The following is a 15,366-nucleotide window of genomic DNA, read 5'->3' as shown; positions in this document are numbered from 1 at the left end:
CTGTTCTTGCTGGACAGCAATGGCTTTTTTTTCTAGCACACCTCGCATGCAGGTTAAACTGATTCAATCACTTTTTGATTGAAGAAATTAGACTTTTTTTTAAAGCATCAAACGCTCAGTTCTTAGGCTGAATTGGCTCAGCTGGCCAGTCCTGGACAAATTAGTTCTTTGAAAGCTGTAAAACTTCTTCTTTACCAGACTCATAGGCATACACACCTTTCCCTCAGAGGGCCTCAAAGAGCTCTTTGTATGATAACGCCACGCAAGCCAAAAGCACATTGAACACCAAACCCTAAATATTTGAGATCTAAGTAAATCCAGTGATATGTGGCTCAAATTTTAGCAGGAATAGGCTTAAGTTCAAGCCATGGGTTGCCCTGATGGCATCACCCAGCTTAACAAATGTTGGTAGGAGGCAATACAGCGCCACCTCACCGCCAGTCACATTTTTTCTGATGAACGATTCCAAGTTGGATCACTATTCAGAGACCAAAGCAAGTGTGAACAAGCACTATTTTGTCACTGCACATGTAGCGTTGGTGACTTGGGATAAAGGGGGACAATTTTAATAAATACTTTTTAAGCTTTATGTATACAAAGTAAATTGGCAGCGTTCAAGTCAATAATGGAGATAATATTGACAAAAGAGCTACAATGGCTCAAAATTGATATGCTTCCATAAACATTTGAAACAAAGTAAAGGTGAATAAAGCACCTCAGACAGCTGGCGTACATCCTTATGTCCTCAAATAGTTGAGCTCTGATATTTCAAAGCCATTATTTCTAGTTTTTCACTCTGACTGGCACAAAGTCGATATGGTGCTTATATTAAAGGACCAAAGTCTTTACAAACTAACTACAAGCTGGTCAGTTTAACTTCTATAGTCAGGAACATACTAGAGTTTGATAAAAAAAACACAGAATTTTGGTAGAAAACTATTTTACAACCAATAGTCAGCATAGATTGACAAAACAGGAAGCAAGCTAAGGCTTAGATAAAGGAGTGGCTGTTGATATAGTATACTTGGACTTTGTAAAAGTGTTTAACACAATTCACACAAGTTAAAGTGCATAGGCTTGGAATATTCTGTTTATAAATGGATAGAAAACTGGATAAAAGACTGTATTCAGAAAGAAGTGATTAATGATTCATACTCTGAAAGGTCTAAAGTTATTAGCATTGTACCCCAAGGTTTAGTGCTGAAACCCTTACTTTTAAACCTGTTTATAAATGAGATAGCGTTAGGGATTAAAAGTACCATTTCTGTATTTGAATAATACACCAAGCTATGTAATGGAATAATGTGCTTACAAGATGTTTCTAATTTACAAGCTGACCTCAATGCACTGTGTGATTGGACAACTATGTGGCAAATGGGGTTTAATGTTGATAAATGTAAAGTTTTGCCCTTGGGGGCTAAGAACATGCTTTTATCATACATTCTAGGAGGCGTACAACTGGGGGAAGTGATGCTTGGGAAGAATCTGGGTGTTCTGATAGATCAAAGACCTAAAAATAGCATGCAATACCAAGCTGTAGCATCTAAAGCAAGAAAAATACCTTCTGTATTAAGCGGTATAGACTACAGAGAGAAGCATTAGTAAGACCTCATCTAAAATATGTAGTTCAGTTTTGAGTAGCAGTTCACAAAAATAATTTTGGGGAACTGGAGAAAGTGCAGAGGACAAATACCATATTCACATATAGTGCGGTGACCTGTAATGAACTCAGTTCACTGCTAGACAAACAAATACTTGGGGGCACACCCTAAAAAATGCATTAAAGATGGTGCAGCCATAAGACCATACAAACAGAACAAAATATTACAACGCACGCATACAAAAATTACATCTAACTCCTCCAAGGCTATTTAAAAGACCTGAACATTTTCAAAAAATATGGGGATTTAGTCACACCATATGGCTATACTGTGTTTAAGCCCACTTACTGCGTCAAAGTATCCCATTATCAGTGGGTCCTACGTTATTCATAGAATGAAAGATCCTGCTTCTCTGAACCATAGTAGAAATACACTCCTCTGTATGGGAGAAATAAAGGACTCCTCCTGTATCACAGGTGGACACTAATAAGAGGTAATGGGGGGGGTGGATCTTTCATTCTATGAATAGTGTAGGACCCACTGACAATGTGGTACTTTGATGCAGTAAGTGGGCTTAAGCACCGTATAGCCATATAGTGTGACTAAATCCCCATATTTTTTGAAAATGTTAAGATATTTTAAATAGCCTTGCAGGAGTTAAATGTCAATTTTGTATGTGTGCGCTGTAATATTTTGTTCAGGTCACTGTTAGGACACACAGAAAACTATTGTTTAGTCAAAAATAAAGGAACTGTGTGATGTGCATCACACTGCCCCCTACTACCAACTAACTGCAGGTGGAATGGGGAGCTGCCCGCACACTAAACTGCTATGGTTTTGTATGCAGGCAGTGCAAATGGGCACTCATAGGATTTCATTTGCCTTCCTCAGGATAAACTCTAGGTATAGGGTTCTGTAAATGGAGGTTTTCTATTTATTTATTCTATTTATTGCATTTTTTATTGGTTGAACTAGATGGACTTGCCTTTTTTTAACCTATGTACTGTAACATGCACAGTTGCTTAAAAAGACATTTGTTGTAGGAATCAGGGCCACAAGTGGGTGATCCCTGCATAATTATAGGTGGTGTACAGGTAGAGTCAACCCATTAAGTGGGCATGCCAACACAGAAAGCCGGTGGGTAAAATGTGAGCAGGATTATCAGTGTCCTGGGGACCATAGTATTGGTAAGTACCGTATGAATGTGACTGGACTGGAGATCAATGTCTGTAGAATAATTATTAGTTAGATTGTAATCTAGTGCATTTCCCTGCTAAAATCTGTAATCATTCCAAGACATGTTATGTAAAGGAAAATAATGAGACATTAAATGTTATTATAAGAGTAGATTTTTCTGGAATCTGGAGGAAAGCGTTAAAGGTAAAGCTCTTGGTACCTTTAACCGATTGGATACATATTTTCTATCCCAATCTGGGAACTAATTGATTGTTTCAGGTCAGATATATGCCACTCTATTTTTGCACTGATTTCTTTCCTATTGTGCCATTATTGTGTTCCACAGAATTCATGTCAACATTTGTTAAATCATTAGTAAGACTAAGAATTTTCCTACAATTGAATTAAAATGTGCCCTTTCTGATTCGTTATGTTTTTTTTTTCTCATCTTATCCTCTGTACAACAGGTGGTTGCCTTAGATCCAGACCTTGCTGAGAATGGTACTGTAGTATACACCATCAACCCACCCAATAAGTTCTATGTCTTGAATAGTACCACAGGGAAGATTCGAACAACAGGTGTGGTACTAGACAGGGAGAACCCAAACGCACAAGAAGCTGAACTGATGAGAAAGATTGTTATCTCAGTAACTGACCGTAAGTACTATAATTACAATATCACTTCTAGACAAAGGATTTCTTCTAACTTTATCCCCTTCCTGCCGAGCGGGATGTGGATATGCGGCATCAGCTTTCGGGGGTTATACCAGGATGATGCCCGCAGCTGCAGACGTCATCCCAGTATTGTTTTTTTAGAGGGGGCGATCGGCTTTCCAGGGATAACGACCGATGCGGAAAAAAGTCGCTCAATTGTTATCCCGGAGGAGCGGGAAGGGATGTCCCCCCCTCCCGCCGCATTCCGACGCTCTGACCGGGCCACCCGTCCCACCGGGAGACTCAATCCGCCACTTCTGGCGGCTAGAGACAGACTGGCACGAAGCTGGAAATGGCTTCATTTCAGTCTCCTGAATGTAAACACGGAAGCGACGTCACAACATCATTTCCTGTTTACTCGTCTGCCAATGGCGCCGGATTTTAAAAAATATACAGTATTCAGATATGCCGTTTTCGATGATCTGAATACTCTGAAGTGCAAAGGAGGGATTGGAGGTCTTTTAGACCCCCGATCCCTCCATAAAGAGTACCTGTCACCACCTATTACTGTTACAAGGGATGTTTACATTCCTTGTGACAGCAATAAAAGTGATCAATTTAAAAAAAAACACAATTTAATAATATAAAAATAAATAAAAGAAATAAGAAAAAAAAAATTTTAAAGCGCCCCGTCACCGCGAGCTCGCACAGCAAAGAAAACACATACGGAAGCCGCGCCCGCATATGTAAACAGTGGTATTGCCGCGATTGTCAGAGCGAGAGCAATAGTTCTAGCATTAGACCTCCTCTGTAACTAACCTGGTAGTAAAAAAAAATTTAAAGCGTCGCCTATGGAGATTTTTAGGTACCAAAGTTTGTCACCATTCCACGAGTGCCTGCAATTATAAAGCGTGTAGCAATGTCAAACCATGACCTTAATGATCAAAGTGCAAAAAAACATCTAATATAATGCAATAAAGATGAAAAAGGGAAAAAAAAAATATTATTAATAATAGTCCAAATGTCCCAATTCCACATCCATAAAGTGAACTCAAAATGTGTGCTGCTGCAATGTTCAATTGGTGAAGACACCCAGTGCTCCCCACAGGATAGACAGGGTAAGTATATCTGCTTACCAGATTTTTAGACCCTCCAGGGTCTATCTGCGCATTAGTGAGCTTTCACCCCTCACTATGGGCTCATCCGCATCCACTACCCAGCCTGCTTAATTGGATTCCACAGGTGAATATTCCACAGCTATCATTAGTTAAGGAAACTCCAGAGTCCGGTCACACATTCAGCATATGAAAGAGGAAGATAAACTCATTGCGCAACATTCTTTTAAAAGCATTGTAAGTTGTACTTACAATAAAAACGATAAAATTAGGCTCAAAATGGAAACATTCGTTTGTCCAGCCCCCTCCACGAGTGTTCAGACATCACTGCTGCTCCGTGTCTAGCCTAAAGGTACATTTCGTCCAATGGGACTTCTTCTATGAGGCAGTAAGGGTCACCGGTGCTCACATCACTTCCTTATATTCAGAGACATTTCTATTGCCAAACACTAGAGAACCAGCATGTACTGCACCAACATATTTCTGTAGTCCAATACTATTGACATGGGGGCCATGTTCCAAGGGATCCACTGTGCTCTATTTAAGCAACATATAACCAAACGTATTGCTGTTTTAATCGGCATATACGATTGGTCCATGCACTCATTTAGAGTATACAAATCCTATATTTGGTTATCAAGAATACAATCAATCTTAACATAACCATATCATCACTAGTAACCAAAAGACAATATTAGTGCCGGACATTAGAGGGCAGTTTGTCCACTAACCAACATGGACCCCATCACCATGTTAATGTAGCTAGAGATTACTCCCATGGCGGCCATGTTCCCAGTGATCCACTGCCCCCCATCCAGCAACAATTGACCAGATGTATTGCTATCCTTAGCTTAGCATACATTCAATCCCCTCTTATAACATTCCAATTAATCTAATGGCATATCCATATTATTGGCAGCCCAGTGGTGTAGTGGTTAGCACCCTCACCCAGCAGCAAAAAAGGGTCGCCGGTTCAAATCCCAACCACGACACCATCTGTGGGTCCTGCGTGGGTCTCCTCCGGGCACTCCAGCCTCCTCCCACACCAGCCGGTCAACTGGATCCCATATAAGAATAAAAAATTGAAAAAAATATGGCTCCAGTATATGCATGAATGTGAGCCAGGGACCCCAGGCTGCAAGCTACCCGAGGGCAGGGAACGACCTTGGGTAGCTTGCACAAATTAACTGTACAAATTAACAGTACCATAAATAAATATTAGTACCTTTTATATGGTGAATATATGCAAAAGGAAGTTGGGACTTTAGATGAAGCAGTTGAAATGAAGTAAAAATATATATTTATTAGTCATAATAGGTATAGTAGACAGAATTTCATATATATACATACACATATAATTGGCACAAAGTGTAGGCATGATGGATAAAAATACATGATCATAATGAATGCATAATAATCAAGTAATGTTAGTACGAGACAGCAATATGGCCTACAGGTGCCAAAGGTGGCATGCCCGGTAACTATCTATAATCGCATGACATATGTAGATATAATGATATTAAAATAATAACATCATCAAGGTGTAATGGATAAAGCTGTAGCATCAAGTATAGCTTGACGCATTTAGTGGATGGTTTTCTCCACTCATCAGGAGCAGATGCGACAAATTCCTGTAAAATATATGCATATAGTATACCACACTCTATATAGAGGGGAGTAGAGTAGAAACTGCTAAAAGTAGTAGGCCAAGCATACTTACCAACCCTGGCATTGAGTGCGGCACGCGGTAGATGGCACGGAGTGGGCCAGAGGCACAAACCCCCCCACGGGAGCTGAGGCGGCATGATATGTCTTGACAGCATCGGGTGATGGAATAACAGTGTCTGGGTAGTAGGGTAGTCTCCATGTAACAACAATGATGGTGTATAGCTTGTCAAACAGGGGTAACTGGGGACAAATATTATATATATATATATATATATATATATATATATATATATATATATATATATATATATATATATATATATATATATATATATATATATATATAGTTTTAAATGAAGTGAATTTGTTAAATAGTATATAAGTAATGTACCCAAAAATACCCACATGTGATGTAATGGTAGATATTATAATGAGAATTATGTAGTGAACTGATCTAATTAAAAAAGGTGACTAGCAATGAGTCTAAGTATGTGCAAACATTTAGACAAAAGGAGAGTGATGGATTGATTGGAACTAATAAAGAGGACCAGGGTATGTGGTGGAACAGAACAAAAACATGACAAAGAGGGTGAGCCTAATCCCCAAGAACCTTACCTAATGCTGCATGTCATGCAATACCAGCAAGGAGAAAACAGCTAGTATGCAGAAACCCCAGGAGAAAACTGGCCATATGAACAGCCCGCTCCAACTGGGGGACATATAAGTACATGCCACCAACGCCACGTGCGTGAGCCTGCGGGAGGGGGGAGGCGGCGTCCGCACCTGAGCTGAGTGATCGCTCAGTGATTGGCGCCAAGGAGCCCTCCTCCCAATGGTGAATCATGCAGATGGTGCTCCAAACGTCAGCGCAGTGACGTCAGAGCCGACGTCCTGCGTATGACGTAGGGACCATGGCACCGATGCGCAGAGGGGCATCCACCCGAACCTCCCGAACATAGGAAGTGTAAGGGGAGGAGGGGGAGGATCCACAGGGTGAATATGGTGAATGGTAAATATTATACAATAAAATATGTAAAAAAAGACTAAATAAAATTGAATAAAATATTAAATAAATGTAGTCCCCTAATAAATTCTTTAGCTATTATTAATAAAACTATTGATATCCCACTCAACATTTAACCCCTTTGGCTGATGGGATCGGAGTTCGTATATCCAACGAGTTTCTCGCCTGGATATATGTCGGACCATGTTCATGCCCCTCCAATGTGGTGCCCACCTCGATACCCACCACCTTCTGTTGTGATTATTATGTTTTAACGCGAAATGTCTGGAAAGGTTGTGTTTTGGAAATCCCTTATTGATATTGGTTAGATGCTCACCCACTCTAACGTGTAGTGCCCTCTTGGTCCTCCCAACATATTGTTTGCCACAACTACATTCCAATAGATAAACCACATTCTTTGTGTTATAAGATATGAATTTTTCAATCTGGAATGATTTACCTGTAACTTTAGATAAAAATGTTGTGGTCCCGATGGAAGATTGGGATTCGCAAAGAAAGAAGGCCTAATTGGTGGTTCCACTACATTGGGGGCTATTAGATGTCTCAATCCGGGTGCCTTCCTGAAGATCACTTTTGGTTGTTCAGGGAGAGCAGGACCCAGAATCTCATCACTTTTTAATACTCTCTAGTGTTTTTTAAGCAGTTGGTTGACCATTCTGTGCTGACTGGAATAGGTAGTGTGGAAAGCCCATTCATATCCCCCCTCCTTAACAGATTTATCCTTAGGGGGCAAAATAACCTCCCTATCCAATGTTGCTACTTGGTGAATGGTAGCCTCCAAGGCATCCTCTGGATAACCTTTTTCTAAAAATCTCTGCCTAATTATTTCAGATTGCATCAAAAAAATCACTTTTATCAGAACAATTTCTTCTGATCCTTAGAAATTGGCTTTTCAGAATACCAAATTTACCAATTTACATTCCATGTAATACTTGTCTATGTATATGAAGATCAGTCTCTAGTTTCAGCGATAGCATATCAGCAAGTAGCAAGCAGCAGTAGGAAGTCTCATAATAAAAAAACGGTTAGTTGCTATAGCTAGCAGATATAGAGTGCAAAGCAGCCTTTAGAGCAAGTAGAGAAATTGCTGTTGCAGAAATATAGAAGACAAAGTGGTCCCCCAAGCTCACACTTTTTATTAGTAAGTTAGGGACTTTGAAAAGAAGAGCCAAGCTGGATAGGGCAAGCCATATAGAAAGAAAGAAGCTGTCACCGCTGTTCACAAAGTCCAGGATTGGCACACTATAAAGTAATTATACACCTCACCGCTTCACCAGCTCACAGGAGTCACTGGCAAGGTAACTTTATTACCACTCTCCCTGGTGCACACCTGCTGGTTCCATTGAGACTGCTATCACATTGTGAAAAGTTGGCCAAATTCTGTTAGTTTCAAACCTTGTGGTGCATAACTTAAAGATCCACATCTTTTCCTTACATAGGAGTACTGTATTAAAGTCTCCCTTAATACATTTAGTCATAGATTCCTTTAATCCATAGTCCCCTTGGTGGCCAACATGTTTTTCCATGAAGTGCTGTGCCAGAGGATTAATCTTCATCATTATTTTTAATGCTCCTGATGTGCTCACCAATATGAACCCTCACCTGTCGCTTCGTTTGGCCCACATCTGCATTGGGGAACACTTCAGTTTTCCCCATGTGGGAGCAAATCTGGCAATGTCTTCATGGAAATTTACCATTGATTTTAGTTTCTCCAGTTCTCAGACTTATTCTGAAATTCTGAATGTCCCAGAAAGTCATTTAGATTGTTTTGCCTGGTGGTCTACCATCTATCTCAGCCATCTGGGGAGTGTTAATATGTGCCAATGTCTGCCAAGTACCTTTTTCACCTTGTTCCATTGTCCTTCATACTGGTCAATAAATCGCACTGGATCAGAGGGGGTCCTCTCTTTTCTGACATTTTTTTAACAAACAAATCATTCCTATCTGTACTAAGGGCCCGTTTTCTTGCTCTTCTAGACATATAGTCTTTACTTTCTGTCCCTGTTGATATAGAGTGACAATATTTTAAAGAGGTGCTGCTATGGTAGAATCCCCCAAACAAATTACTGGCAATTGGTCCAAACTGGCTTTTATTATTGTCAGTAATGTTTGACATATAATAGAATCTGTGGGCTCCTACTCTTGTGTTGCTTCTCTGGTTATTTGACTGTTAAGCAGAATGCAATCCTAAGTTAGGCAAGTTCTTTGTTTTTTTACGGTCTTCTGCATCTAGCACCTGTGTGAAAAAGGCCTACATCAAGTATAAAGTACTGTCATATACTGGAAGGTAAAGTAAAATACATTTAATGTAAACAGATATCTAATGGTTGATCACATCTAGTAGTGTTTTACATTATTAAATGATTGTATTTTTATCTTAAAATTTTATAGGAGGAACACCACCTCTCCGAGCCACAAGCAGTGCAACAGTTTTTGTAAATTTGTTGGATCTAAATGATAATGATCCAACATTTCAAAATCAGCCATTCATTGCTGAGGTGTTGGAAGGCACATCTGTTGGCGCTTCTGTATTCCAGGTAATGCCTGCTGTGTTTTAGCATAATACATTTGAAAGTAATGTTATTGAACAATTTTTGCATCCAAAAGAAATTACTGGGAGTATTCCTAGGTTTCTGTAACAGCTTCAACAATCCTGCTTCATCCTGATGGTAGAAAGCTACATTGTGTCAAAAAGTACTCCTGCTTCAGTCACAGACAGTTGTTTTTGAGTAGACAGTAGGGTCACAGTACAGGGATGCAGAGTATTCACTCATGTGCCATTTCCACAGTTCATACTGACAAAGTACCTCATACTATGTCACCTTATTCTAAATTATCACCTTTCCTAGCAAGAAAGTAAACACTGTTCCAGTTCAGTCCACACCAGTCTGCCACTCACATTCATCGGGTGCCACCTTGTAACTGTGTAGTTTAGAAAAATAAAATATTCCGTACAGCCACACTCCAGTACCAATCTTTATTATGCAAAAAGTCAGCAAAAACACAGCAATCATCCTTTAATCTGCTAATTCCGTTCAGCTGTGTAATATCATGATCCACTTGCTGAGCTGACAGGAAGAGTGGATGTGTTATGAGTGCTAGTTCAGCGTGAAACACGTCAACAGCCTTCTCCCCCCACTTCCTTTGTGACTGATGTTTTTTTAAGGACTTTGTGCATAATGAAGGCGGCTACTGGAGAGCTGTTGTCTGGAGTTGCTATTTTTCTATATCTCACCTTTCCTAATTATTTCCATAATTTCCTAATGCCTTAAACACAATATTGATAATGCAGCTACTGTATCTTAAAAATTAACTTTGCCTTTTTACCTGTAGGTGGTAGCTATAGATCTTGATGAAGGTCTGAATGGGAAAGTAACATATGAGATGCGCGTTGGAATGCCACGTATGGACTTTCTCATAAATAACACAACTGGACTGGTTACCTCTACAGTCGTACTAGATCGAGAAAGGATCAGCGAGTATTACCTGAGAGTAGTGGCCAGTGATGCTGGGTCACCATCCAAGAGCTCTACCAGCACTCTTACAGTTCGTGGTAATTCCCAGTTAACTTTATCATGGTTTCCATATGTAATTCTTCCCATAAAATCAAGAAAAAATGTACCACCCAATGCACTCCATGTTTGTATGCCCCATATCTGTCTTCTACTTTAATGCAATTCTGTTACACAGGTTGCTGGATTTAAACAATATTAATAATCTTTTTATACAATAATTATATATTGGCAGTGCCATTCTAATGCATGTACATGGTACCAGGAAATGTGTCTCTGTTGATCCTGAAGAACCCTGAATTTTTATGTCAATTTTGACTTTTAGGAATGTCAAGGATTGCACTTCAGCACCCCCCACTACTATCACAACCACCACCAGCAGCACCACCACCACATTCACATACTGTATTATAATACAGCACCTTTTGTTAGGTCGCCTGCACTATATCTGCCATGTGTAGTAGGGGTGGCCTTGAACTCAACATTATGTTAAACTCAGAATTTGCCTGAAAAATTGGTAGGTTTCCTGGCCCACTGTAACACGATGTAATGTGTGCTGTAAAACATTCAACAGACAAGTTTCCTTAAGCTTTACATTCATTTATGATTGTTGGCAAGGAGCCATGATGCTTGGTCCATCAGATGGAATCAAATTCTTCAATTCAAATTCAAATAAATACTATGGAATTTGGGGGGAGCTCGGGGCAACAAGAAGATTTTCCAGTTTTCCTTTTGTAGTACAGATTTTTTTAAAAAAATGTCTTTCTTCCTTCCTTCCTTCCTTCCTTCCTCCTTCCTTAACTGAGCCCCAGTTTATTTATTGTAAGGCATACTTACTATAAAGTGTATGGTTAAGGTGAGATTTGTACACAAATCTGTTTTTTCTATCTCACTGTGAATGTGATTATTTGTTGCCTTGCTATTTTTCAATACCCGTTTGCTTTCTTGTCCTAGGTTTATAAAGTTTGTTTGAGAAGTGTTAACTCCACTGTGTTAATAATAGAGTATAATCATTTATTTCTGTTTGTTCTCTCCTTAGTACTGGATATCAATGATGAGAGTCCAACTTTTTATCCAACTCTGTACAACATCTCACTGGCTGAGAATGTACCGCGAGATTATATTGTGGCACGCCTGAACTGCTCAGATGCTGATTCTGGACTCAATGCAGAGCTGAGCTATTTCATAACCGGTACTGAAAACTAAAAAAGATTTCATATTCATTAGATTTGGACAGGTGAAGAGAGTTAGGATGGTATCTCAGTAGAAGATTGAGAAAGGGCTGTGGAAATGAAATGTGCCTCTTTTTCCCAAAAGGGCCAAAAGCCTTGTGTGCTGTATCAAAATCCCTAAACAGTGATCACTGATGTCTTTGAGTTTCATTGCTTCTGGTTTTCACAAATGAAATAGGGAAGAGACGGGAAAATTAAAGAACCACTATACCTACAGGGCTTGTATACACAATCAACAGGTGTACAGATGTCTCAGTCCAGCTTCTGTGGTAACAAATATGCATGTGTTGTATGAGCAGGGCCATATTTAAGTTTCTTCTCCCCAAGGTCAGCTACATTGTGCCTTCCCTCAAAAAATAAATCACCTACAACCAGAAATGTATCCACAAAGATACAAATGGTACCATAATGACAAGCAGAAACATGTCAGCAGATATGCAGTCAGAGCCCTCCTGACACAAGTAGAAACATGTCCACAGCAACACAATCAGCACTCTACCAACACAACTAGAAACAGTGTCACAATCTGGACCAGTGTGACACACTCAAAACCACGTACTCAGAGATACAATAAGTACAATACTGACATAACCAGAAGTCTATCCACACACATCCAAAATCAGTACAATACTGACCACCAGAAATACGTAATTTTTCTGTGCGGTAAGTTGGTTTCCATGTACTCCACATGCATTGAAATAGTCTGGAGTTGGCAAGGTCACATTAAAATGGCTCTGTAACTTTGCAAAACAACAAACAATTGATTTAAAAATCTACTGAGACAGGTGGAAATCGGCTGAACAGTGACTGCATCCTATGAGTAGAAGTCGCTGTTCAGCATCACCACTATATTCAGGCAGCCATGGGTGCCATGGCTGCTAAATACAATAGCCAGCAAAGGAAATTCCTTTTTCCATTGTATAGAGCATGGATAGGAGAATTAATTGATTTTCTCTTGTTCAACCTGTGAGCTGAACAAGAGAAAATCAAACCGAGTACAACTGTCTTAAGAAACCGATAATTTGATTAGCAGAGATATTGATTGGCATCCTAGGTAGAGGCAAATATTGATCTTCCCCAGCACACCTTGGTATAGTGATAAGCATGTCATTTATTCACATAAAGCAACAAGTATCATGGGCAGAGACAGATAAAGTGGGTAGGAAGTAGTAGGTAATCAAAGGGCCTGTCAGACTCAGATAGGAACAGTTTACATTGTTTTACTGTTACAGAATATAGAAAATATGGAGGTTTGGTAGGCAGTTTCTGACTTATGCAGGTCATACATGGATCAAATTCCAAACTGATTTTCTTTCAAAAATCAGAAATTCCATGTATGACGGTACCAACATTGATTTTGAAAATCAACCAACCAAGTCTTCAATTTACCTCAGAAAAGAATTTTCGTAGCCGGGAATATTCTTTTCCCTCCAGCTCACAGCTCATGCGCATTTCTTGATTACCGCATGATTCTCCCATCATTGATTAGAAATTTGTTTGTTTTTCAAAAGTTTTCCAACATGCCCGATTACTCAAATTCGATGGATGCACAAAAATCGTCTGTTGCTGCTGCCCACTAATGGTACAAAATTTGAACAAAAATTCTTAGTTATGATTTTTGAGAGAAAATTCTTTCAAAATTCGACCCATGTATGGCCGGCTTTATGGCCCCGTACATACGATCAGAAAATCGTGTACTGCTTTTGAATCAATTGTATGATAATCTGATTGTTAGTACACAGCTTTCGATAGCCAATCACGACAGTTCTTTCGATATTATCTGATGGGACAAGCACGAAAGTTTTTCTCGTACGATACTGATTTTTGTTTAATCAGTACAGTTGTCATTCAAAAATACAATACAAATACATGACATCACTTCCGAATTTTTATTCTGTCGTACGAGAATTTTTGTCACTTTAGTAAACACTTCATTTTTGATATGCAACTACCATACAAAGAGAATTGGAAGTTCATTCGTCCAATAATCTTATCATGTGTACCAGGCATTAGGCTACTTTCACACTAGCAGGATGCATGGGTGCCACCCCCCATCCATGCGTCCGGCCCCTTGCAGGATGCCGGATGCATGAATTCCAATGGCGGGGTGGTTTTTTTAGCACGTGATTAGAGCCTGAGGCTCTAATAGGCTTCAAAATAGGGTGGGCTCCGGACACAGAGCACTGAAACTGAGACCACCCAGTTGTGTGACAATAGCGAATTAATATTCACTATTTTCACACAGAATCTCCTCCCCGCCAGTCAGGAAGCGTTTCCTGTTTCTGGACTGGCCGAAAGGAGAAGCGTTCCGATTGGCCGCCGAGGAGGAGGGAGTGGGCGGAAGCTGCCGAGTAGGGGAAGCTGCCCGTGATGCCCCCCGCCCTTGATGCCTGTCGCCTGTGATGCCTGCTATAGATGGGGTAAGTGTTTTGGACCCGACCGGCTGGATCAAGGGGGTGACTGTGGGTGCACTGTTTGCCGCCCCCCCCAAAGTAGTGGTGCTGGATGTTGTACCTGTGCTTTCCCAGTGCGCCAAAATTTAGAGACTGGCCACACACGGGGCTAAATGCCTAGTGTACAAGTAGCCTGAAAGTACAGGTAAAAAAAAAAACTGATCCAGACTGAAAGTCTGTGTATAAGGGTTCCAAAGGCTCCTGTTGAACAGTCTAAATAAGTCCCGAATACAGTTAATAAATTGTGTGAACAAAAAAACTTTCTTTAACACCTTGAGGCCCAGTTCACACTGGTGCGATGCAAGAACCCTGCGAATCCACTGCGGGTTCCCGCATCCCACCGACTCGCACGGCAGTTCACACTGCCATATGCGAACTGCTGGGGAGTGTCAATACATTGTTAACGACGACCCCAGTTCAGGTTGCATATCGCACTGCGAACTGACAGTACGGACATGGATCGGATCGCACAGGTGTGAACACCCATGCGAATCCGATTCTGGTCCGAACAAAAAAAAAAGGTCCTGTGCGTGTTTGGACCGAATGCGGTGCGATATCAGCCATACTATCTGTACGGCTGAAATTGCATCGCACAGACATCGCATGTGATGTGAAGAGCAGTGTGCTGCGAATCACATGCGATGTCTGGCATCGCGCCAGTGTGAACTGGGCCTAACTGATCCTAATAATTTGTGCCTCACAATCTCCCCAGACACTGCAGCTCACAATAGGAGGAACTCAGCAACAGAGGCAGCGCTATCAATCCAGAAAGAAGTGAGCTCCAGGACTAGGTGTGGCCAGGTGTTGATTGACAAGCCTGTGAATCAGCAGTTCCAATGCAATAATTATTCATCCACTGTAGTGCCAGCAGGCAAAACCTACATAAGAGTGATAAATCTGCTGTTAATTCAGGAGCAGTGCAGCATCATTT

The 15,366-nt window shown here is 40.4% G+C and overlaps 1 protein-coding gene across 1 annotated transcript in view; it reads left to right on the top strand.

Annotated features, from left to right (window-relative positions):
* Positions 1 to 15,366, top strand: part of CDH23 (cadherin related 23) — a 1,935,615-nt gene that overhangs the window by 1,396,839 nt on the left and 523,410 nt on the right. The window contains exons 22-25 of the mRNA XM_073596703.1: positions 3,245 to 3,434; positions 9,630 to 9,775; positions 10,572 to 10,791; positions 11,790 to 11,942. Coding sequence (XP_073452804.1) covers positions 3,245 to 3,434; positions 9,630 to 9,775; positions 10,572 to 10,791; positions 11,790 to 11,942 — 709 coding nt within the window. The remainder of the gene's footprint in view (positions 1 to 3,244; positions 3,435 to 9,629; positions 9,776 to 10,571; positions 10,792 to 11,789; positions 11,943 to 15,366) is intronic.

Source organism: Aquarana catesbeiana, linkage group LG08, assembly GCF_042186555.1.
Source record: "Aquarana catesbeiana isolate 2022-GZ linkage group LG08, ASM4218655v1, whole genome shotgun sequence".
NCBI classification, from domain to species: domain Eukaryota; kingdom Metazoa; phylum Chordata; class Amphibia; order Anura; family Ranidae; genus Aquarana; species Aquarana catesbeiana.
Note: the sequence above shows the minus strand (reverse complement) of the source record. Positions and strands in the feature narration are given on the sequence as shown.